The sequence below is a fragment of the Hippoglossus hippoglossus genome, chromosome 5 (genome assembly GCF_009819705.1).
Source record: "Hippoglossus hippoglossus isolate fHipHip1 chromosome 5, fHipHip1.pri, whole genome shotgun sequence".
NCBI classification, from domain to species: Eukaryota; Metazoa; Chordata; class Actinopteri; order Pleuronectiformes; family Pleuronectidae; genus Hippoglossus; species Hippoglossus hippoglossus.
Window position 1 is genome coordinate 2,868,981 of NC_047155.1, and position 26,924 is coordinate 2,895,904.

Sequence of the window (26,924 nt, forward strand, 5' to 3'; positions counted from 1 at the left end):
TTATTATATAGTAAAGAGCTGCTGCTGGACTCAGGCCACAGAACCTGGAGTAAAGAGCTGCTGCTGGACTCAGGCCACATAACCTGGAGTAAAGAGCTGCTGCAGGACTCAGGCCACAGAACCTGGAGTAAAGAGCTGCTGCAGGACTCAGGCCGTAGAACCTGGAGTAAAGAGCTGCTGCTGGACTCAGGCCGTAGAACCTGGAGTAAAGAGCTGCTGCAGGACTCAGGCCACAGAACCTGGAGTAAAGAGCTGCTGCAGGACTCAGGCCACAGAACCTGGAGTAAAGAGCTGTTGCTGGACTCAGGCCACAGAACCTGGAGTAAAGAGCTGCTGCTGGACTCAGGCCACAGAACCTGGAGTAAAGAGCTGTTGCTGGACTCAGGCCACAGAACCTGGAGTAAAGAGCTGTTGCTGGACTCAGGCCACAGAACCTGGAGTAAAGAGCTGCTGCTGGACTCAGGCCACAGAACCTGGAGTAAAGAGCTGCTGCAGGACTCAGGCCACAGAACCTGGAGTAAAGAGCTGCTGCTGGACTCAGGCCACAGAACCTGGAGTAAAGAGCTGCTGCTGGACTCAGGCCACAGAACCTGGAGTAAAGAGCTGCTGCTGGACTCAGGCCACAGAACCTGGAGTAAAGAGCTGCTGCAGGACTCAGGCCACAGAACCTGGAGTAAAGAGCTGTTGCTGGACTCAGGCCACAGAACCTGGAGTAAAGAGCTGCTGCTGGACTCAGGCCACAGAACCTGGAGTAAAGAGCTGCTGCAGGACTCAGGCCACAGAACCTGGAGTAAAGAGCTGCTGCAGGACTCAGGCCACAGAACCTGGAGTAAAGAGCTGCTGCTGGACTCAGGCCACAGAACCTGGAGTAAAGAGCTGCTGCTGGACTCAGGCCACAGAACCTGGAGTAAAGAGCTGCTGCTGGACTCAGGCCACAGAACCTGGAGTAAAGAGCTGCTGCAGGACTCAGGCCACAGAACCTGGAGTAAAGAGCTGCTGCTGGACTCAGGCCGTAGAACCTGGAGTAAAGAGCTGCTGCAGGACTCAGGCCACAGAACCTGGAGTAAAGAGCTGCTGCAGGACTCAGGCCACAGAACCTGGAGTAAAGAGCTGCTGCTGGACTCAGGCCATGTCGGTTGTGCGTGATGTGCACTGATATTTATGCAAGAAGGAATCGTCTTTTCTGTGTTATTGTCCATTTAGGTTTAAATCTGTCTTGGTGTTGCGAAGGCAGTGCTACAAAAACAGAGACTTCTTGTCAAATACATTAAAAACGAAAAAAGTTACGAGCCGCTTTTCAAAATGTAGGAGTAGAATAAGTCATCAGGAAGATAAATACAGAAGTAAAGTGTGGAAAAAAGTGCAGATGTCCCTTTGCTGTGAGGAGACTGTGTTTGAAGGTTGTTATGAAAATGCTCCAGTTGTGTATCTTTCTGCTTCAGGTCAAACTTTTTGTCACTTGTGTAACTTGGTGATTTCTGATGCAGACACACATCACTTGCAGCATTAAATCTGTTTTCACGATCACAATCGTCTTTAGTCTGAACTCCAGCAGAAACGTGTAACGTGTCCCCGGGGCTGAACGGTAACATGTGATTCTGAACATACATGACAGGAAGTACACAGACATGCACAGACAGGAAGTCGGCACGGAAGACAGGGAAGCTGCTGCATGTAGGTTTTTATCAGATGATCAAACTCTCCTCTGAAGCCTCAGAGACGAGGGCCTGCACAGCCTGTGTGTGTCTGTGTGTGTGTGTGTGTGATGAATGTTTGATTCTGTCAGGGGAGATTTCTGACATATCTGGAGCAGAGACAGACGACATTTTGCTCATTAGCGGAAGAGGAAGGTGAGAGATGGATGAGGAATGAGAGCGTGAGGGGGAGGACGGATGGATGGATATGTAGAAGGATAGTTATGACGGAAAATGTTTACAAAACATAAGTAAAGTTATAAAAGAGAGAGAGAGAGAGAGGACGGTGAGCTCTGCAAACTGGATCATTATGATGGAGAGAAGAGGTGAAGAAAGAGAGGAGGAGATAATCAAAGGAGATGTAGATGTGGTTCTATATTAGAGAGGACGAGAAAGTGATTAAAAGAAGCAGAAGTGAAAAGAGCAGAAAGAAAAGCAGCGACAATTAGTTTCCTGTCAGTCTTTGGATAAAGTGCCAACACAACCGTTCTGTAAGTGGAAAAATGTTCCGTCTCATTATGATCCCAATAATTCTATGATCACAGCAATCGTGATTAAGGGTCATTACATTGATTCTGTAATTATGGAAGTGCAGCTTTTTTAAAAACGATTCGGGGGGGAAGTGGAGCAGCAGCAGAGTGGATTCACACAGACTCACAAAGTGTCTCAGACGCTTCCTTCCTTTAATGATGCATGATGTATTTTTTGGGGGGGAAAGCAGATATAAGATGTTCACTTGCAAACGCTGTGAATGAACGGGGCTGAGCGCACAGTAAGCCTGCGTCTTTGTATCGGGGGGGGGGGAGAGGAGGATCGCTGAGGCCGTGACTCCACAGCTTCAAACACACTCCGGAGGATACGGACACTTTACTTATTCAGCACTAAGACGCTCTGAAAGGACTTGTTTGATATTTCAGGAGTTCTAATTTACTTCGCAAAGCGGCTTTGCATCTTTACTGAGAAGAGACTGGCGAGCACGACCTCATCCAACCAGGCGTCCTGCTTTATTCCTAAAGTGGCTCCAAGTCTTCACTCAGCCAAACAATTGAACCGAGAGGAAATACAACTTTCCCTCTTTGTCCTTATTTGACTGAAGTTACAAGATGGAGAACAACATATTCTATAAATGAAGAAATGCTCAAACAAACATCATCGTATTCCTCTTTAATCATTCAAGACTAAATAAATATGAGCGGAGCCCGCCGACCCTTTAAGTCAAGTAAGACACGCAAGCCACCAGGGGGCGCCCCAAAGTCGGACACCGTTAGCTGCGTTCTGGTTGTATTCTTACGCAACTCAGTCTGTGTTTTACGTACGTAGAACTCCTTAGTCAGTGAATAATTTGTGGGTTAGTTAAAATGAGGACAGTAATTACTGTAATATGAACAAGATGATGAACGTCCAGCAACAAAATATATGTTATTTAAAAAGTGAAATTAACATTCTCTATGGATGTTTTTGCAATAACGAAGGTAACTCGTTGCTTTGCTCGTCTCTAACCTCAAAATGTTCATCGGCGATGGAGGTGAAGACAATTATTACATTATATTCATTAGTAAAATAATAATAATAATAACTTAACTTGTATAGCACTTATCTAAACAAGGTTACAAAGTGCTTCACAAAATATATAGCAATACAAACAAATGAGTAAAAATTTTAAAGAACCAAATCATAACATATTGAGGTCGAGACCTTAACAATTGAAGAGATAATGAACAAATTTTATAAGTTCAACATCATAGCAGAAGTGAACCTGTTCTTTTTTTAACAAGACGGATCATATTCTCAACACAGTTCACAAGTTCACCCAAAGTAGTTTTACTAGCAGGTTATTTTTTGACGTCCTCATTAACTGCAGCAAGTTGACTAATGAGGATTTTTCTTTCAGAACATTGTTAGATGACAATTTAAATAAGTTCACCACACTTCACTGTTTAAGGAATAAAAATGTTCTTGAGTGTTTCCTGCAGGAGTAACACTGACCCCACTCTGACTCATTCTAATTTCACCACGTAGTGTTTTCCAGGTGTTACTAAGAATTCACTCTCATTATATAATTACAAGGTTGTTAACAAACAAAATACTTGACTGCTATTACGCTTAAATATATTTAAATTGTGGTTGATTGAACCTTTTGTCCCCTGCTCCATCCATCAGATCTTTAAACTTCCAAACGTCACAGAAACAACTTGCTAATGTCGGCTTTTTCAATTTCTGATTAAAGAAACACTTGATGTTGTTTTATGGGCTTTAAACGTCGTAACTTTTCTTGATTTTATGAGAAGTGTCAGGAAACGTCATCTTGAATTGATGTCGTGTCTCAGAGGAGCACAAGAGAAAATGAGACATTAACTCTGACTAATAAAAAGCAGAGTGGAATTAATTTATATTCTCGTTATGTGTGATTTGTGTTGACAGTTCTGTTTGTGGAGCTTCACCTCGATCAAATCCCACATTAGTCTCTTAGGATTTATGTTACTGGAGTTTTTATATCGTAGAATATGAAATATGTGAGTGTCTCGCCGACCCAAAACATAAGTGAAGCTTCTGGCAGCTTGTGGAAAAGGAAACATTTCTCTTGATCTAATCGAATGGAGTCGGTAGACAAGGACAAGGTTTCATATTTAAAGAATTGTTGTTGTTTTTACAACAGTGGAGGTTTTGTTCAATCCCAAATCACAATTACTCAATTCAATATTTAACGAATAACACATATTTTTAATGGAGAAATTAAGGAAACATAAAGTACATGGTAAAACTTATTTACATCAACTAAAAACTATGTTTAATCGCTGCCTTGAAATGTGGGTAAAACTTAACTTGAAGAAATGCTTCGTTTCAATACAACGACTTTTACAACATAGCATGTGTTGTCTAAACTTGATATTCTGAGTACAAACAATTAACTCCCTTCGAGAAAACTTCCTTAAACAAGCATATTTGAAGTCATAGTTTCAAGTTAAGAAAACTTCCACTACTTTTAACTTCAACACTCTTAAGCAATGCATGATGGGAAGAATGTTTGTATCACAAAATGTAATTTAATTAGTTGAGTGAACTCTCAGCAGCTAATTCATTTAACTCATTATTTCAAAGACCCTCAGTTAGAACAAATCATGTTTAAATAGTGGAAATTGGACCGAACTTCAAAAGTCAACTTAACAAAACTTATATATTCACATGAAGTTAACATGAAATATTAGTTACATTTGTGTACATGCACCTTAGAGCCACGTTGACTTGAACCAGGAGACAACAACACGTTACTTTGTGAAGCAGTGACCTCCAGTAACCTGTCATGGCGGCTTCCTCTGCCTCTGTCGTTAGCCTCCGCCGCCGCCCGACCAGCAGCATCGAGTCGTGACGGGGGCGATGAAGGCAAATCCGCCCCCGAGGACACAAACTGTTTTAACTTCAGTACATTACTGACTCTCGGAGGTGAATGCTCTCGCACCACATTAGCGTAATGAAGGGACGTGTCCCCCCGTCTGAGCTCAGCCATGCGTTCACCTTCTCCTCCCATCACTGCTTATTACGGACGAGGCTGTTAACACTTGTTTGTTTCAGGCCACAGACTTCGCTGACTTGATTCGTTCTGCGTTGCTCGAGCCGCAGCATCAGATAAATGGACGAAATGTAACTTTCCACAGAGTCGTGATGAAAAAGTGAGAGCGGGTCATTGGGGTCGTAAAGATTTTTAATATTAGATAACATGTACTGTATGTTTTCATCTCTTTTTGCGGAGGTGTCGACTTTTCCTCACAACTTGAGCTCTATTTGTGCCGTATAGTTTTCCACAAATTTCAAAGCTATACTTTATTACATTTTCTACGTGTGTTTTTTTCCTCTCTTCATTCAAGAGTGTGTTTTTTTTATTTGGGCGCAGGACTTATTGATTTCACGTTCAGCTTTTAAAAGGCTTTCACTCAAAATCCTGCACTCGCACTTATATATATATATATATATATATATATATATATATATATATAGTCACTGCTTGTGCTTTGATTTGCTCTGCTTGAGCTCAAACGCTTCGCTTGCACTCAGATTTGACAGCTTTATTTCCTTTCTACTTCTGTGCAGAACTGAAACCTAAACTCTTGGATTTTTCCTTTTGCTCTTGCATTCTCCAAGCAATAGAATTATTGTTGACTGATAAATTGTCCTGCACTTGTTGTGGGTGTGTTAGCTTGACTTGTTCAGGTGGAAAATAACCAGGGGCTAAACTCTGAACTAGAAATCAATAAGTCCTGCTCTCAAACTGAAAGACCTCACTCTTGATTAAAGATAATGTTCTTTTCGTGGAAATCAGCAGATATTAGCAGGTGATCAGGTTTCTCGGGCTTCTCCTGAATTCCTGCCTCGGCGGAATTTTCTCTTGAGGGATTTGGAAAATACGCGGCCGCAGGAACTCAAGATGCATGAGGTGGGAATTCCACACTGACTCCAGTGCGGTTTAACATGAGGCTTTCTGCGGCTCTCTATTTATCACATCTACGCACTCGTTCAGCTGTGACTAATTCAATTTCAGGATGTCAAGGGTAAAAATAACAGTCTTCAGTACATTGGCTGCGCTGCTGAGGAATGTCACACTCATTTTGTGTTTCCTCATAAACAAATGAAGGCGTCTCACACAACTGACGTCACCGAGTCGCCCAGCTTATTATTTAATTCTTTAACATCGAGTTCAGGAATCTGGAGATGTGCTCCACTTCATTGAGACACTTTCCTGAACAGAACTTCCAGCTTCTGTCCGTCTCTGTCACATAATTCATTAAGTGTAAATGTCTGGTTCTGTGTGTCTGCTCAGTTCGACAGAGACACGCAGTGATAAAAGCAAAACAACAGAAACCTCCATCAGCCTTTGTTTCTTCTCTCATCTGGTTCATCATTCAGCCTCTTGTGGCCCCGTGTGAGTCTCTGCTCCCACTGATCAAACACAGCCACACCCCCCCCCCACCTCCTCTTTTCAGTAAGTACTACAGGTATGACAGAAAACAGCGGGATAGAGCAAAGAAAACTACCTTTTTTCTTTCTAGCAATGTTGTTCCTTCCTGAGAGGCTAAAGGCTCATGTATTATTTGCAGTGTGGCTTGTTGTGGTCGGTGGTTCTCAGACGTGAGGCCCCCCGGTGCACGAGCTTATAGCGTCATGACAATAGATTTTATATAAACGTGGATGGTATGACAGACAAAGTTTCTTGATTGCCCCCTAGTGGCTGGCTGCTGTAGGGGTCATAAATCCTGCCTCCTCCATGTTAGTTGATATTACATGGACCAAAGTAGACGAAGTAAAAGTACATGTTAAGTAAAGATTTGTCAAAGGTAGTTTCTGTCATTTTAGGTAGTTTTTAATCACACTGATTTATGTATAAGTGTTTATGTTTCTGATAAGTTTGGTGAAACATCTTCATCCCCCCGATCACACCTGTGCAGACTCCAAATTACGTCATTGGCACAAGATGGCAGCGTTCATATGACAATAGGGTAATGGTGAGTCTGGTCCAGGTTGTGTTTGGTCCAGGAGCTGCAGGTGAGAGGAGGAATCAAACCCTCGCCATGGAAAAGGAAATGTGTCTCTGCAGTAAATCCAAAGTTGCCCTCACGTCTGCCTCTGCAGCTGAAACGTGCAGACTTGGTTTAGATTGTAGCAGCGACTGAATAACCAAGTTCCCCTAAAGGGTTTTGAAACATGTTTCCCCGCTGAGAGCATCAGATTTTTTAAAAACCTGCCTGTTTGATGCAGGGACGCGACTGGAGGCCTCCGTTCAGTCCCAGAGGCTCAGTGACTCGTCAATGGTTCATCTGAACAGGGGCAGTTTTTCAGTATTAAAAATAAATTTATTCTTGGAATATTCTTGGAATGGCCCCATGTATCTTGACCAGCATGCTTCATTAACCTCGTCATAACCCTCATGTTTGTGTGTGTGTGTGTGTCTCCACGATCCTAATTAAGTCGAGCAGAACTCACTAGGAATTCATTATTTCTCCGCGTGCAAATCTGTATGTGTGTGGGTCTGTGTGTGTGCATCTATGGGATCCTTATTAACTGTGGCAGAACTTTTGCAGCATGCATGCACATATTTATGTGTGTGTGTGTGTGTGTGTGTGTGTGTGTGTGTGTGTGTGTGTGTGTGTGTGTGTGTGTGTGTGTGTGTGTGTGTGTGTGTGTGTGTGTGTGTGTGGGTGGGTGGGTGGGTGGGTGGGTGTGTGTGTGTGTGTGTGTGTGCACAAACAGGGCTGTGCTGCTGTGCATAAGGAATATAAAACTTAACCACACACAGATAGAACAAGAAAGGGGAAATGTTAAGGAGACACAGGGGATGAAAAGCAAGGAAAGAGGAGAAGGAACATTAAACATCTTCATGCTCGTGCGTTTCTGAGGTTTTTAGAAAACATCATTGTAGAAATTAGGTCACAGCAGACTGACATTTAAAGTTTATATCAGACCATTTAAAAAACACTTGATTTTGTCCTTTACGTTACATTTAAATGTGTATTTTATGCACAGTGTATTTGAAGACGGAAGAAAAAGAAGCAGAACACGAGACGACCTGAACCTCAAATCTGAGCTCAAGTAAAATTATTCAAATTATTCATGTGTCCTTGTCAAGGCTCGGCAAGAAGATTTGATTCACTCCAGTATAACTGCAGCCACAGTGATCATCTCGTCTGCTGCATCACACCTTTAAGTCAGCACATCTTTAATCCATTATTCACACTGGCAGTCGGAGGAAATCGCAATTTTGAGACATAGCTTATTTAAACCTTGTTTCAGACTCCTGCTGCTTCAGATCTTTTTTTCTCCTGCAGGCGACAAACACAACTTGAATTGATCTAAAATACAAAATGATCCACGTTTATTTGTTGATCATTTCATCCATTTTGAAAGGATTGAATTGTAGTGTTCACTTCAAAAGCAAATAACACGGTGGTACGACAGATAGAGGAAGAAATGCCCCTCTCTCTTTCATGTTAACCACTGACTCTGCTTGTTAGATGATGACTTGGTAGTGAACGTGGAATTCGACCTGTAGAGCTGAATAAATCTTCGGAAGCATCTTCGCTGCAGGCCTCGTTCTCTCAGATGTTCCCGTCGCTCTCCCATGTGACAGCATGTGGTCTCCAGAGCCTTCGGGGAAACGATGAGGCAGAGGAAACTTCCTCGGTCCCAACATGTGACTTTTAATACGACATGTTGACTCAGTGGGAGTCGGAGCCGATCACATGTAACCACTGCAGGGACGTACCCAGATTTCAAAATAAAAGAAACATCATGAACTGTGTTTCCGCAAATAAATACATGTCAAGAGTTTTCCGAGATAAATTCAACCTGACCGTGGGTTTGATACCGAGCAGCTGCAGTAGCTTGTAGTACCAGTGTCTTTGAGAATATTCTAAACTTATAAAACAGTGACTATAAAAAAAACTGTCGAATAAAAGGAATCATTTTGATACTGTGTGATATTTTAACATCATGTGAACTGACTGTTTGGTTTGATGATTCCAATGCAACAAACTTCATATTATGCACCAGTTACAAAGGGAAAAGTTAAGATGTGGAGATGAAGCTGTTCACTAGGTTGATATTTCTTTTTGGACTTGCACCAAACAGCACACACTCATAAATATCTGTCTGAATCCATGAATCGTTGTCGGAGTTAATTTACCTTAACAAAGAATTTCACTTATCCCATCCTAACAATACTTTAACCATAAACTAAACTATGCACAGAAATTGTAGAATCCATAAGAGAAGTTCACTTATCGGAGGTTTTAGAGTTCATCCAACGTCTGCGCGCTTGTCTGGTGATGGGTGTGTTATGCTGCCATAGTTTTACTTGCAGGTGCACGGTGGTAAAGTGGTTTGTGGCCGACCTGGCAGAACTTGTTTAACATCCAAAAACATGAAGGCTGGGTTAAAGGTGTGATTGTGAGCATGAATGCTTGTTTGTCTCTGCATGTCTCCATAACCCTCACAGTAAAAGCAGATGTAGTTAATGGAAAATAAAGAATAATAATCTGAATCTAACTCAGACAGAAACCATTCCTCCTCCGAACCTGCTGACAAACAGGAAAAGTTCCCTGGTGATCAGATCTGATCACACAGCAGAGAAAATACAGACTTCAGGATGGGATTCAGATCGAGACCCACAGTTCTGTCCGGAAACAGACTTTCACAAACTCTGAGCTGCGCCTGTGTTGTTAACAAGACGCTGCCAGATTACGTTATAACTCCAGCCCTACTTGTCCAATTAGATTACACCTGCAGTTCTTGATTGTCCAATATAATTAAACCCCTGACTTGACTGAGCAGCAGGAGGTTGTCAGGAGCCGGGTCCCGTCAGCTCCCGTTAGCGCTGCGGTTCGATTTAATCAACCTGACACACCGGGTGGGACGGAGTTAATCACCCTGGCCTGACCCGGGGTGAAATGCGATCACCAGCTGTGGGTGGGTTCGATTTGAGTTTATCATCGGCTTAAAGAGGTGGTGAGAGGAGGAGGAGGGGGAGGACGATGAGAAAAGAGCAAATTGTGCGGTATGAATGTGGACGGGGAAATTGTTGAGGATGTCCTCATGGGTCTGACTGTGCTCGCGTCTCCTGAATCATGTCGTGACTCATCCAGAGGCTCCGTGCAGCTCGAGCAGCGATCGGTACTTATACAACATCAAAAGTTAAAAAGGAGTCAGCTCACAAGTCCACTGAGATCATGAAGGCCAAAGGAGTTCTGCATCATGATGAAATGCAGAAGTCTGAAGGGGACGAGCGTGAATAGAAAAACTTAGGATTTATTTTTTTGTAATTAAATTTTATTCTCCTCAGTTTTAAGCACTGATTATCTTTCTCCTCTTCTTCAATTTCTGCTCTTTTATTATCTGTTAAGATCATCATATGATATTCATATCGTTTGAGCATGATCATGTGACTATAAAGTATCTGTGCATGATTTACTCTTATTTAGAAATCTCTTCAATTTATCTTTTGAAGAACATGTTCTCAAAAATCATAGGATTATGATGTAAGAATTTATTTTTATAAAATTGTCAAAAATAGATTTCTTGGGAAAGACTTGGTTATGTGATTATTTACTTGGTGCTCACTCAAATTTTAAAACATGGAACAAAATGTATTTAATTGTAGGATCCAGCGAAAAAATCCTGCAAAATCAATTCCCTGCAGTTCATGTGTGTACTTGTGTTAGTTTGTGCCCAGTAACTGAAGCAGGAAACACAGTGGAGAGATTCACCTTCCAGCCAGCTGGGCATCGTCGTGTGACTTTACAAATCTACATGGGTTAGTTCTTCTCTTCCACGTTGTCCTGGTGTGAAAATCCTTGAGGCAAACACATTGAAAACATGAAATAAACATGAGGTCTTGTTTTATCTCATCTTGCAGCTGATGTGTCAGCAACATGGAAAACGAGTTTGAGAACAAGTCACCAGATATATTCTTCTGAATCCTTTTTAACTTCTTTTGTCACCGTGGTAGAAAGGAAGGAAAGAAGAGGACAATATTCATTTATTGTCCATATTAGAGTTTTAAAAGTCCACAGCTTTGAAAAAGACCACAAAAATATCAGTGGTGATAACAGTCTTTAACACAGCGGTAGATGCAGGTGACTCAATGAATGTTGTTCTCTGTGTGTAGATGGCTGTCACCATGACGACATGATGTTGACATGAATGTTCCGGCAGCCGCTCACTTTAACTCGCCTGTTGTGAATCCTACAGTCTGATGTCAGTCCAAATGTAGCTGATCAAAGCGGAATGAGGTACAACAGGAGGTGTGTGTGTGTGTGTGTGTGTGTGTGTGTGTGTGTGCGTGTGTGTGTGTGTGTGTGTATATGTGTGTGTGTGTGTGTGTGTGTGTGTGTGTGTGTGTGTGTGTCAGGGGATAAGGAATGAATATTATAAATAAAATACTCCTCAATACTCAAATGTAAGCCACCAAATTTATGCATTAATTTCTGCTGCCTTCACATACGACATGAGATTTGTTTGTTACCGTCCCTGATCACATTCTTCAGTGCGTTCTGTACGTTGGTTGTTAAGCAATACATCCACTAGAGGGCGGCACAGAGTTGATAGGTAACAATAACTACAGTGGCGATGGAGGAAGTCAAAGAGACGTGATGGAAAGTAATTTCACTTTGACGCCTGTAGTTTTTTATCAACTTGCAAAGTTTTATCCTCAGAAAGTTCCCCCATTGTTCAAATGTCAGTCCAGTGGTACTGCCCCCTTTTGTCCGTATTCGTGAGGTTTCCGAGGACAAATACGGACAAAATCATCGCAGAGGACGAACAGACGTCTCCATCTGTATCTAACGTCGAGTGTTAACGAGCCTTTGATGCCTCCTGGCTGGAGCTAAAGCAGAGTTTAAAGAGATTCGGTCGACACAGTGCAGTTTTAATCTAATGGCTCAAAAGATGATTGGGCAGATTAAACAGATTAACACGAGACAACTCGCAGAATAATCAAGTCTGCGGTTGTGACTTGTTGCTGGAAAACTACGGACGTTCCAGTAAATGCAGGAAAAGAGGGAGAGGGAAAAACTGAACATTGATTTACCTGCTGTCTGTTTGTTTGTTGGTTTGAAAACAAGATTACACAAAAACATCCGAATGGATTTCCACAAAACCTGGTGGAAGGATTTCCTTTAGGTCAGAGAGGAAGTGTTTCGATCCAGATCAGGCGGCAGATCCAGGTTTTTGTTTCCACTGTCTTTAACGTTTAACAAGTTTCTCCCTGGTAATAATTCACTTGCCTATTGTGTGAATTTGTTGCAGCCACAAGGTTTGTGTTTACTCAAAGATGTTCTGAGAGTTAGACCCTCAGGCCCTTCGGAGGAAACACAACCAATGTCCAGGGATCCTCAGGTTCCGGAAACACTGTGAAAATGGGCCACAGGCGAATAATAGATCGACTCCAGCTTCACGAGAGGTTTAATTTTCACTGCAGCCACATGGGAGCTCCAGAATGTTCCTCGTTAAAATCCAAGGATCCCTGTTCCATTATCATGTTCCCTCCTCTTGGCTGCGGTTTATCCTTCTCTCCCATCTCTTGTTAAAAGATGCTTTGAGGACACACGGGTTTACATAATGGATCCGCTAAATTATGAATTCTGAAATCAAGTCACAATAATCCTCCCCGTTCTCGCTCTTTAAATCTCGCCTTAACTGTCAAGCAGAAGCAAATCCCGGAATCTGTCACAGACCCGTTTATTTGTAACGTATTAAACTGCACAATCTTTATTTAAACAGATCTTATTTCTTATGTTTTTTAAAACCACATGTCCGACACAATGTCAGCGTCTCAGATTTAGAGAAAGGAAACATATAATTTCCGAGGTCACGCTCTCCTCCAGCAGATGAGAGATGAAAACACCACAGCAGGAGTCGGAGCCAGCAGACTTCCACATCCTCTCTCTCTCTCTGAGGGCCGCTCACTTCAGATGTTTCACTGTTGACACAAGAAAATATGAAAAGACCGGGGAGAAAACTTTTTTTTTTTTTTGACGTTTCTCTTGGTGACAGCAGCATGTTCACATTTTCAGTCGAAACCCATCGGCAGCCATTGAAGAGGAATAAGGAAATAGAGCAAGTGGAATTATAAAAAAAGTTAAAAAAAATATATAAAAGGTTACGCTGAGGACACTGCAGAGTAAAGAAATTGCATCATGAGTAAGTGATAAATATATTTTCTCATTTTGTCTGTCAGTCAAGAATACGCTCTCACTACAACAACATGAGCTTCCATCGGGTCGAATGCAACCAAATGCAATATCCCTGCAACAAACACGAACTCAGCGACGCTTATTGTGGTTTTAATCAGTCAGAGATTCTGAATGTTGAGTTGTGTCTTTTTTTAGCTGTTAATTTAAAACCTGTCTGAAAAGGAATTTTTTACTCCTTGGCTTTTAAAACACAGACTTTTGTTTATGTGGTTTCATGTTGTTGTTTTTTAATTTATTTTGTGATCATCTTCTTGTCTTTGTTTTATCTTTGATGTATCTCATCTGTTTTAGCTGCTCCGCACGTTGGTCGTCCGTTGCTTTGGATTATAAATTGTGATAGGAGGGAAGAGATTTGAATTTTTAACAGCATAATGCAAAACAGTAAGATATTTATGTTACTCAGGCCAACCTAAAAAAAAAAGGTTTGTTAAAGGAGATATTTGATGCTTTTTCAGTGTTTATTTCCTCTGGTGTGTTATATTGTTTTCTTTGTTAATGTTAAAATTCGGCAAAATTAACGAGAAACGTTCTCGGGGAGTGAAACCTCCACCGAGTCCAACACTGTATCTCCCCAGGACAAAGAAAGTGAAATAAAATCCCTGATTCCGGCCCCTGACCTGGATCAGCAACAAAATATAATCGTTCCTGATCCGGTTCCGCATCCTTCCACCAAGTTTTATGATAATCCATCCTGTAGTTTTTATGAAACACTTGTAATTAACACACATGCCTGTAGCCACACGCCTGTAGCCTGTCACGCCTGTAACGAAGCCCGGTACAGCGAGAGCGGAGGCCGACGTTGGCGCCAGGTGCTGGAAGCCGATGACCAATCATAGAGTGTTCCAGCTGGCCAATCAGAGCAAACTGGGCTTTATTAGGAGGCGGGTCTTAAAGAGACAGGAGCTAATACCAAGCGTTTCAGACAGAGGTTGAACAGAGGATCTGCAGCGATGGACAGTTTTGATGTGTTTTCTGAACATTAGAGCATGAAAACATTTTACAGTAATAACCCAAATTAAAATGTTCAACCTGATTATGTTTAGTATATAATCCTTTAAGGGTTTTAATATCCACTGGCCTCCACAACCTGACCCTCCTCTGCACTATTACACCTTCCAGCTGTTGCCTGGTTCTGTTCTTCTGCTCTTTGTTACACACTTTACGGACTTCCCCCTCATCCCATTACCATTTATCGATTTTCACCACCAAGCCTTCCTCATGGAAATGTAAAACAACATATCACTGTAGACGTGATTTTAAATGCAATGCATCACTTTGTCAGAGAGAGAATTCATTACCTCAATCCATTGTTTAGTTAAAAAAAAAGCATATAGCCCCTCTGCTGTTAAGCTGTTGCAGTTCTGTAGCCCAACATTAACACATCTTATGTTTATTCATTGCACAATCCATCACTTTCAAACGTGTCACAGGCTGTGCAACAGTGAATATCTCATCAGAACACTCTGTGGAAGCATCTGTGTTCCCTTCACCTCAGATGTTTCACCGCTGACACATGAAGACTTGAATTACTTCTTCACAGGGACAGAAACTTGTGAAACTTACCTCTGTGACAGTCTCTGTAGCCGAGCGCCGCTTCGCCTCCGCATGTGACAGACAGAAGCCGGGCGACTATAGTTTTTATTTTAACCTTCGTGTTACCTGGGCGATGTTGACAGAAGACGCAGGCTTGTTTATGGCGATGCTTTGAGAAATGCGTGGAGGAATGAGGGAAACTGTTTTTAGCTTTTTTCCATCGTTCAGTGGGCCATGCACACGTCTGTGGATTTGTCCCTTAAATAGATGAGAGTTTGTCTCTGGTTGAGCTGTGGCACCAAACTCGTAACTCAGAACTCAAACTAAATCTATCTAAAGGAGAAGAAGAAGCTATTTTATATCACATATTACTTTGGGTGCAGTGATACTCTCTTATACGGACATAGCTACACTATGCTTTAGCATCTAAGTGGTTGTTTTTAATTGTTTCCAGTTGTCTGAAGATGCATCTGCAGGTTTAGTTGCTGTTTTTCTTGCATGAAGGCATTGCTGAAATCTTAAAAAAAAAAAAAAGAAGTCTACTCTGAACTTTTCCAAAGTTGAACCCAGAGCTTTTAAGCAGTTGCTGAATGTGCAGAGTCACAGTTCTAAGCCCTTGTGGACTCAGCAGCAGTTTGTGAGTCTGTATGTTGAGGTTTAGTCTCTGACTGTGTGTTAATCATGTGATGAACTGGAAACGTGTCCAGGGTTTAACCTTGTGCCCAGTGTTTGTTTCAATAAATTGATTGAAAAGAAAATAATTAAATCATTGGATTCTGATCGTAGAGAGACAGCAGCTCTGTTCTAACATTGTTCTGTGGCAAAACGGCTCAAATTCAACTGGTTCCTTCTAACAACAAGTTGCAATCACAGCCTCACCTTCTATACAATAATGCAAGGCAGGAGGCAGGAGACAGGAGGCAGGAGGCAGCAGACAGGAGGCAGGAGGCAGGAGGCAGCAGACAGGAGGCAGGAGGCAGGAGGCAGGAGGCGGGAGGCAGGAGGCAGCAGGCAGGAGGCAGGAGGCAGGAGGCGGGAGGCAGGAGGCAGCAGGCAGGAGGCAGGAGGCAGGAGGTAGGAGGCAGGAGGCAGGAGGCAGGAGGTAGGAGGCAGGAGGCCGGACATGACGTATAAAAGAAAGCTCTGGAATCTCGTTTTCTTTCCACGTTGAAATCAGCGTCTTTATTCTTTTGGGCTTTTTTTTAAAAGATTTTGCATCTGTTGTGTGTTGGAAACATCATCAATGCTGTATTCTCACATGGACCCTGACTCTCTCTGGACATTTTACTCGGCCGTGGCAGGAAAAACTCCTCAGAATGTCTTAATCTTAATTGGACATTTTGCGTTCTCACGTACAGCCCCTCCGGAAAATTTCAGGAGAATACCCAGAGCTCAGTGCAGATCTGAAAGCAGCTTAAATGTGTAGATTTTGAACGTATTAAGGCAGCAGTATATTCAAAGTGAAATTAAAGTCGGCGTGTTCTCAAACCGCTTGAATGTGGCACTGGAGGCTAAAACACCAGTAAACTCACTGCAGCTCTGTTTAAAAGTAACACGATCAAAGTGCTTCCAAACACAAACTTCCACAGCTTAAACACACAGTGTAAAATGTATTGGAAAGTGAAGCTGAATAAATGCTGACTCTCAGCTTTCAGAGAGTTTGGGGGCTTTCACATCCTTAATGGCCAAACAAAGCAGAACCTGTAGACTTTTCTTTTTTTACCATTAACTGTAACAAGTGTAATTTCTATTCAGTTTGACCTACGTGGATGTAAACGCACCGAGATTACAGCTGAGTCAGCACTTTGACCTCGTAGATATTGTTTTGCTTCAAATCCAATGTGCTGAGTCCAGCAGATCTCTGGTCGACATAGAGCAGCAAGACCAAGGATCTCAGCCGACGTTTCACACGTGCACAGAAGCAGCGAGACTGTGTGAGGAGAAGCACCGAAGCTGGAGCGCTAGAAATCTGTCAGGGCCACAAAATATCTGAGTGCAAGCGTACAGATTGAGCACAAGCAGAGCAAAATCAGAGCAAACACAGGGGCTATAGGAGCGCAAGTGAAAATACTTTGTTACAGATTGTTAATGTGAAGTTAATAAGTCCTGCTCTCAAACTGAAAGACCGAACTCTTGATGATCTTAAAGATTATGAATAAAAACAGTTTTTGGTTCATTTCTTTTGGTTTGAAAGTTGCCGATTTTGCTATTTGGACTGCGAGAAGTTCAGGTCATCTTTGGTCCTCTTTGCTTGGTGTGTGCTCGGATATGCTGCAGCCCCCATGCAGCGCCCAGCTTCCCTCATGAATTTTGGGGTCTGCAGGATGGATGGATGGATGGATGGATGGATGGAGGGATGGATGGATGAGACATGTGTGTGTGTGGAAGAAGGGAGAGAGATTTTGGTTTTATGTCACTTCAAATGACACCGGCCACCTTGTGATCACCGACCTGACAGGGGAGCTGAGGAATAAGTCATGATCTGGAAGGATTCTCTGTCGGAAGCTTTCATCTTTTGGGTGCACGCACACACACACACACACACACACACACACACACACACACACACACACACACACACACACACACACATAGAGAGAGAGAGAGGGAGACCTGCTACACACACACAAGCTCACTAGACACAGAAGACTGAGAAAGGAAAAAAAAACTAGGGCATCAAAAGTCCCGAAGGCTTTGAGCTACAATTTTTTTGCATAATCAGGAGAGAAAGTGAGAGGAGCAGAGGGGAAGAGAGGGAGAGAGAATGCTGTAATTAAATTAGTGCATAAAGAAAAGGAGGAGGAGAACATGTGGAAACACGGATATCAGCTCTGTCAGAACAGAAGTGATATCGGGAAAACAGGAGGCTGAGGGCAAGATGTGATTAAAGTTGATCATGGAGTTTTTTTTTATTCTTAAGTGTGAAAAGCTACACACACAAACAAACACACACAAACAAACACACACACACACACAAACATCAAATACAGTTCATGTGGTGTCAGCAGGGGGGGGTCCCTTTGAGGAAGAAGAGGAGTGAGAGAGAGAGGGAGAGAGAGGGAGAGAGGGAGAGAGAGGGAGAGGGAGAGAGGGAGAGAGAGGGAGGCACATGCAGAGAGAAGTTCTTCCTCCCTCTTCCTCCTCCGAGCTTCCATGAGGAGAGAGTTCCCCAGTCTGGAGCCTGTTTGGGGTAAAATGCTTTTTCTTCAGGCGATTTTGAAGAGACGGCTTCTGCAAAAAGGTAAAAACAGAAAAGCAAAAAACAAAAAAAACATTTTGATTTGTTCCACGTCTTTCCTGCGCGTGCTTTGCGCTCCGTGCCGCGCGCGCCCCGCTCCTCTCCCCTGATCAGCGGCTCGCTCACGTCCTGTGGAGGCTACTTTTCTTTTTGCTGAATCCCCTCGTCTGACGTGTGTCCGTCACTTTCCCGTGTTGGATGTTTTGTTCGTCATCGCACAGGAGACGCAGGAGCGCGGATCGTGCAGCCGCCTGCTCCTCCGCCTGCTCCTCCGCCTCACAATACACACACAAGTCCCTTACGCCTCTTGTATCTCTTATTCTTCCATAGTTAGAGTTATGATATTTCCATAAGCTCGTGACTGAAGTGTTCGCGTCTCATTGATCAGCAGATCATAATGATTTCAGCGTCAAATACTCGTTTTGATTCGGTTATTGCGCACGTTTCCAAGGTGTTAGGGTCGATCTCTGTTGTTTATCATGTGTTTGTGATGATGACTCGGTGCTTTGTGTTGCTTTGTGTGAGACATCACTATTACAGTCCTGTATTATTTCTTTACGCAGTGATTTTAAGAGTTTTTTGCGCATCTTCGTGTTGAATTGAGTTGATTTACTATCTGCTGTAATATCACTGTGACATCCCCCTGTTCACCACTTAAAGGTTTTGTCTTTGATCTTGTTGAACAGCGACCTGCTCGTTGGTTTAGTTCCGATATGAACCTGGGGAATTGTCCAGTTTCAAAGTTTTTCACTTGCTTCATCTTGACCTTTGATATGCAGCTCTGGAAGAAATGATAAACCCACTACACGATGATCAGTTCCTCTGGTTTTAGTATGTGTCAAAAGGAAGGTTTATGTTCTTTAGTCTACTGACAGCAGATGCAGATGTGGAGTGACCTCTTGTTTTTCCTGAGCTGTAACCTTCCTTCTTCCTCTGAGGCTGTGTTGAGGCTTTGGAAGATGATTTCTTCTTAAATATGGACCTAAGGATGTTTTCTGTTGTTTCTTTTTAATATTTGTCCCATAGATTTTTGTCTTATTGCGGTTTTCTGCTCCTGTGCTTGTTATGAAACCTTGTTCATGTGCGCATGTGACGCTCCTCTGCCTGAGAGAGAGAGAGAGGTGCAGTCTCTCTCTCTCTCCATCTTCTGCTGATTTATTTATGAATTTGGAATCTGTTGCTTTGAAGTTAAGCCGGGAGACTCAGTGAGGGGGGGGGGAGAAAAGAGGCAAATGGGGACAAAACGCCACCTATCGGTCTGTCCGGGGGAACTGCAGCCTGCACTGGGGTTAATATCCTAATTAAATCAGTGTGGATCCTCAGAGGGAGAGACAGGTGTTGATATCTGTGTCTCTGTTCTATCAGTTTAGTTTATATATTTGTATTAATGTCTCTGACTAGAATCAAGAGCATCTGCAGTGGCACACACACACACACACACACACACACACACACACACACACACACACACACACACACACACACACACACACACACACACACACAGGTTCATCAGCACTTAATCCCGTTTAGGATGTGTGAGTCACTTCGGTGACATTTAGACGATGCTCTCTTCCACATTAATAGAGGAGAACACACTTAAGCACCAAAGATCATAGGAATTAGATGAAAAGGTCAAAAGCGTCACAACCATAACTGCACAGAGTCGAATTAGAAAATCTCCTGCGCCCTGCTGGAGGTCTGCAGGCACAGAGGTGGTCTGTTAGCAGCGTGTTCTGGGGTTGGTGTTGTTATAAAAAGTAAATCTTGATGAACTGGGACTGTTAAAGACTTTGGGCCTGTCTAGCGGAATATGTTATTTTAATCCAGGAGCAAATTAAAATGTCACTGAATCGCTGTGTCAAGCTTTTGAGGAAAATCGCTGTGAAAACAGGCCTGAGTGAGAGAAACGAGTCACGATCTTTTTGGCAAACCTCCACGGATGTTATAACGTTTTCAGTGCGGAGCAGAAGTTTCTATATGAACGGGACTAACGTTACATTGAAATGACCCATCCATCAATCCATCCATCCATCCATCCATCCATCCATCCATCCATCCACCCATCCATCCATCCACCCATCCATCCATCCATCCATCCTTTATCTATATGACTTCTCCTTCTCTCTTATCCTTTATTCAAGCGTTCCTTCACTCCTCTCTTCCTATAAGGAGGTCAGAGGTCAGGATTCGTGACCTGACAGAGGCTCAGCCGTTCAGTTGTGTCCCGCTCTATCTCACTTTAAAAAATAACAATTCAACTCAAAGTACTTGCTCCTTTTTTTATCGTCACTCTACTGTAAAATGGACTCCTCTCTTCAGTCCCAGTTAAAGCCGGGTCCCTGTAGTTGAATAAAAGCTGGTACAGTATCGGTCCCACTCGCTCTGTGATCAGCTGCAGCGCTGCTTTGTAGAGCTGCGGGCGCTACAGGTTGCCTGTGATTTTTTTTTATCCACTGAAGTTGTCTCTCTGAAGTTTAATAATTCCAAGACCCGCAGGTTTGCCTGTGAAGTCACATCAAGCCCATTATACACACTGAACTTCAGGGAATATCGAACCCACGGTGGCTTTGAAAACACCGTCTCCTCTGTCCGGGCTGCTGATGGTTCTTCTGCAGATTAGCTTCACGTCCACCGGGAACCTCTCGCTGCTTCTACACCGCCTGGTTTCTTCCCATTTTAATGTTATCTGCACGATCCACTGGGACGTTTCTCAGACTTTTTATCTCAAGTCCTCGACATCATGTTTAGGATGAAACACACTGGCTGTTTAGTTGTAGGCTGTGATTGCATATAAAGTTGAATGTAGAGATTTATTCAGCAATATCTAAGGGATCAGAAATAACACAATAAGTACATTTTACATATATAATATATATATATATATATATATATATATATATATATATATATATATAAGAATGAATAAAAGGATGCATGAAGTAGTTTTTTATTCTCTTGAGAGTCCACCAAAATGTGGACTCCGGTATTAATGTCAGGTTTTAATCCTGACGTCCACAACACTTTGCACAGTAGAATTAACATTTTTAGCAGAGACACGGTGACATGAGCTGCTGTCATTTGCTTACGTTTCAAAATCCTGATCCATAAACCCATTGAAAATAAAACCGCTCACACTAACTGCTCCTTTCCTCGTAGAAGTGGCCACACGTGTTTTTACACTGGACTGGATCACTGGAGGAAGCTCCACAGATACAGATACATGCTGATTATGATTTAACACACAACTTTCTCATATTGCATCTTGTCTGTAATTCAAACTGGCAAACTTTCATTTGAATTACTGTCAATAAGTTATGATTTATTGCCACATGAGCCGAAAAAATAAAATGCTTTATCAAAGTTGCTTAAAATGCAAAAACCAAACATTTGCCACGGCTGCAGCGTCACATTGAACATGGAGACTGTTGTCGTCTCCATTCATTGCTTTGGTGAGAGTTTGAAAAGTTTCTCCAGTCTTTGAAAATCAGTCGCTTCACGTTGAAGCTTGTTGAAGAGTTTTTTTTTATGACATGTGAAACCTTTTCAAAGTCTGTGGCACAAACACAGAGCTGCTCTGTGAGGGAGCTTCAGTCACGGCTGTTATTCAAACACGCGTGACATTTAAGAAGTGTTTCCTCATTATGTCTAATTATATAATTACATCTGTAAACTGTGTTCTTACATTATATATAATCTACACCACCGAGCCTCCATCATCTGTTTGTTAATACAGAACCTTTTTCACGCTATGCAGTCATTTCTCCAAATATATTATTAAAACCTAAATCGGTTGCTGACTTTCTGTCTTCACATTATTTCCTTACGTCGACTCCTCTCCTTTTTTCTCTCTCTCTCTCTCTCTCTCTATCCCTCCCCATGCTCCCCCTCTCTTCCTGTCTACCTCTTTTCCTCTCCTCCCTCTCTCCCTCTGTTGCTCCTCTCAGCGATGCAGATGTGCTTTCTTTGATTTTGTCACCAGAGATTAATTAGCACTTTATTAGGAGTCCTATTTATACCTCCAGCCAACAGAGAGAGAGAGGGGGGGGGGGGGGGGGGGGTGGATAGAGAGATGAAGAGAGGAGGGGGAGACTGATAGACTGAGGCAAAAACAAAAAAACATAGTGGGGAGAAATGTGGTGAGACAGAGGGGACGATGGAGAAGCAAAGCGAGACTGGAAGAGGAGGAGGGAGAAGATGAGAAACATGCAGAATTAAAGGAGAGAAGAGGGAAGAAGGGATGAAGTGGAGAGAGTCAACAAGATGAAAAGGAAAGAGACAGTGAATCAACAGAGAGAGAAAGAGGGAGGTACTGAGAGAAGACGACAGGAACAGAGTTCACAGTCTGGGTAGTAAAAGTGTTTCCTTACATCTTTATATATTTAAAATAGGGGGTTGTTTATAAACATAGTGAATAAAGATGGAAGGTGAGGAGAGACGGAGATGTGGATGTGGAGGGATGAGACGGAAAAAATAAAAGCATTTGAGGAGCTTTTCATACCCAGCACAGACTGAATGTACCCTATAGGCGATTGGGACTTTATTTATATCTCAGCTATTTTATTGAGTGTGAATTTAAATTCATCTTATACGCTTTGACACTGTGTCTGGCAACATATCAGGGGCTTTTATTATGAAAAGTAAATAATAAATAACATGAAGTTTGAGGGGACTTGACCCAGGAACATAACTAAGATTTGACGGCTCTTGTTCGGACAAAGGAGCCTCCGTGTTTTTATTTTTATATTTTCTATAAAGTATATAAAGGCACCATCCATAACCCTCGGCTCCAACTGTAATAATGACAAATGTAAACCACATGATAATGGATGATTGGTTGATATGAATTATCTGAGGGTTTTGTCTCTAATCTAATTGGTTGTAAAAGTAATTTTCTGACTGCGTAGTGATGTCGTGATGACGTCATTCCCTCCATAGGATCTATTTAAGCTTCAGGTCTCGTCTATCGTCCAATAGGATCCAGAGATACGTGATCATATGACATCATATGATGAGAAATCATTCTCTCATCAATAGAAGCTTTAGATTCTCTCCCTTTTATTTGTGGGGAAATCTTCAATCTTTGAAAAGTTAAATTAAAGTAGCATTCCCACTAAGTTTGGTGGGAATCTGTCCGTGCATTGTGTTTCACTCACACAGGAGTGAAAACCAACAGTTGGTTGAGAGCTTGATGTTGATGAGACGCAGGTAGAAGCACAGAGAAAGTGACAGTGAGTCAGCAGGAGACAGAATAAGTTGGTGATCGACTGTTTGAGGGAGAGAGAATAAAGAGAGAGACAGAAAAGAAGAAGGGATAAAAAGAGAAGAGATGAGATCTCTACCAAAATCCATGAATCCCACAATCTGGAAAACATGGATTATTGAAAGTGTGAAACTCTCCTGTCAGATTTAAACTTTCTTTGACTCTTCAAACTCTGCCTGTAAATCCCTGAGGGGGTTTTGTGCTGATGTGGGGTCAGCGGATAAAACATAAAGATCCTGATTTCAATCAGTACTTTCAACTTTACAAATCACAATTTACTCTCCCTTTAACAAATCCATGATGGTTTATAGTCTGTGCCCACAGACTCATAAAGTGCGTGCACAGAAAGCAACTTCTTTCACCAGAGAACAAAGAATGGAGCATTGAAAAGCTCAATAAATCCAACACTAAACAATAAAAGCTGTAAAAACGTCGGAGGCAATACAGCATCACAACTTTACCCTTAAATCTGGATAAATTGGATTTAAAATGCTTCATTCATTGTTCTCTGCAGAAAGAAGTTGTTTGCAAATCTGTGCTCGGTTGACAAAGCCATGGGCGTGGATTATGAACAAATACAAGAATGTGCACACAGATTAAAACTGCAAATCCAATATGATTTAAAAACCGTGCACACAGACTTGAAAAGGGAAACTATTGACTTACACTTTTTTTTTTCTTGGCTGACCTTCAGCGGGCGCTCACCAAAAAATTTTAAAAAGTGAAAGGGAACATTTTATTATTAATGTTTTTATAAATGAGACAGTGAACATCCAGGAGGCAGAAAGTGTCAGAGTCAGGCTGAAAATGAGCAGCACCTTGAGAACGGTGGAATCCAGGACAAGGATGGATCGATTGTTCAAATGAGAAAAGATCAAGTGCATGTTTTATTTCTTAAGTTCATCTTTTTACTACTTGAGTAGTAAAAAGATACAAGTCAACATGTGCAGGTTCGAAATGTGGAATTTTCATTTTCTGTGGAGTCCAGTGGTTGTTTGTGTTGCTCGTGGTGTCCGACCTGTGAATCTCAGCCCATATGTCTGGTTTGTTTAGCATCACAGTGCTAATTCCCTTGTAGGTGGAAGAAGAATGGGGTCAACCTCCCATCTGCTAAAGACAGGAACATATACAAATACACACTGGGGCTGTTGCTGCCTAATATGATCTTTTTTAGAAACAAAAGCAATAGATGCCCATGCAGAGCAAATCTAATCGTTCAGTCGGTTGTAAGAGTCAAAGTTAATTTCATATACACCCCTTCGACAATGAAAATACATATTTCATTTGTATTTAATTGATTAACTCTCATTATATACTGTCTTTTTGTAGCTGCCTTCTGTTCCTGGCTCTGAAAAATAAGAGAAAACTGAAGCAAAAAAGAGTGAAATCAGACACAATAACACAAAGAAAAGTCAAACGAGACAAAGGAAACATGGAGGTGATGTAGAAATAATCAGCACTGGGGCCATTAGAAACTAAAGAGGAAGGAGAAAGAAGAGGCATCAAGGAAACGACTGGTACGAGCAGAGAGGGGTAAAGTCTGGAATAAGGTTATAAAGGGAAACAGCCTCCAGGACATGAGGAGGAGTGAGATAAAAGAACAAGCACAAGGGAGGAGACACGGAGGAGAAGAGAGGGAGGGAGGGAGGGAGGGAGAGCAGCGAGGAAGTGATGACAGGTCGCGTTGCGTGTTCGCAGGGAGAACGACAGCAGCGACAAGTGCCAGTGTTGTTCAGCGGTTTGAGGCAGATAAGGGCCCAGACTGATGCTTTCAAGCTTTTCAGAAACCGTTGTTCGGCCTTTCTCCGCCGCTTTAGCCGGCTGCCAGTGACAACAATGAGCCCACGGAATAAATAAAAAAAAGAGGAAGAAACAAAAAGAGAGAGAAGGACGGAGAGAAGAAGAGACAGAGGCTTCACAGTTTGTACGCTGGCCTCATTGTGTCAAGGCAGGGTTACGAGAGAGCAAACGGGGGAGGACGAGGGGAGACAGACGTGGGAGCGGTGATATTTAGAAAGAGGAATGAGGAGAGATGAGAGGAGGAGTTTGAAATGATCCTCTGTGTCAGAGGTGGAAGATCAAAATACAGATACTTTGCTTCGGTACTTTATTCGTCGGGGACGGTGCGTGTAAATAACATTTCTGTAAAATGTGCCAGAGTTAGCCACAGAGGCTAGTTTTGGGGGGGCAGTAACAAATTGAGTCGTGCAGGGGTGCAACATGGAGCTTTTTTGGAGAACTTGCGAGAGATAGATAGATGGATAGATAGATAGATAGATAGATAGATAGATAGATGGAGGGATGGAGGGATGAACAGGTGATAAACAGAAAGTGAAGCCAGTGCAGAAGGGCCTGAAACCTGTGTTCTCTCCAACCAGCAGAGGGAGACTCCACTGGTTTTAAAAGAAATCTGATTAATGAGAAAATGGTACTTCTCACTTGATAACGTCAGTAAACATTAAGACTCATAGACTCAATAAATATGGACGACATGTTTCCATTTCCTCCAACTATCTAGAGATGAGGCTGATATATGTGCTGCACACGTGCAAATTAACACCATTGTGTGATAAGAACTTCCTAAAACGAAAGAAACTCTCTTGGAGATGAATGTGTTTGTACTTTTTACTTTGTCCCATCCATTAATGTGGAGGAGGTAAGATGTATGAACTATACTGCCGCCAGCCAGCAGGTGGCGATCGACACGCCACTTTTGGGGAGATCTTGTGTCGTCCATCTTTTTAAACACCCGATGTTCTCAAATCTCTAATTACACTTCTTCTTCAATACAGTCAGCCCCCCCCCAACACACACACACTCCTCCAAATATGTGTACTTCTGATTTACTTCATGAAAATAGTTTAAAGAAACAGCCTCGTCTGTTGGGAACAAACTGTCACTGGTGGAGATTTGATTTGCCCCAACATCCACCCTGACTCCCCACAGAGTTTCATAATAGACCATAAACCATCACTCACAGAAACACCCAGGGTGGAATACATCTGAGCACCAGTGGAGAATCTGCACGTCTGATATTCCGGAGCCTGCCGGAGATTATCGCCCTGTTTTTGAGTCATAAAAACACGATGATATTTTTAGTCAGACTGTTGAGAACTAGGTTACAGGAAGTGAAGATGTGGGGGAATAAGGGAAAAAAGTGAAGTGCAAAAAAAACATCACACCAGTGCCGCAAACAAAAAAGAAAAAGAAACTGAGATGAGGGTTTTGGGAGGAAATGTTTCAAAGTTTGTGGGAAAGTAAGATTGAACACGATGTTCTGCACTTATATGCGAAGAGGAAAAAGATCAAGGAAGAGAATAGAATAAGATTGAGACATGTGTCTGTCCGTAGATCATGTGTGCTCATGGATTTTATTCCTATAGCAGTTTTGATATTTCTCTGACGGCTCATCAGACCATGAGAGACGTATCGAGAAGCAAGAGAGAATTAGCAAGTTA

General features: G+C 42.3%; 1 protein-coding gene across 12 annotated transcripts in view; it reads left to right on the forward strand.

Annotated features, from left to right (window-relative positions):
* Positions 1-26,924, forward strand: part of LOC117761758 (glutamate receptor-interacting protein 2-like) — a 206,502-nt gene that overhangs the window by 121,346 nt on the left and 58,232 nt on the right. For 2 of the 12 annotated variants that reach the window (XM_034585962.1, XM_034585963.1), the window contains exon 1: positions 18,047-18,206. The exons of the other annotated variants lie outside the window; for them this stretch is intronic. In XM_034585962.1, the coding sequence (XP_034441853.1) occupies positions 18,119-18,206 (88 nt within the window). In that variant the 5' untranslated portion in view covers positions 18,047-18,118. Of the gene's footprint in view, positions 1-18,046; positions 18,207-26,924 lie in introns of those variants that run through there. 12 annotated transcript variants of the gene reach the window in all.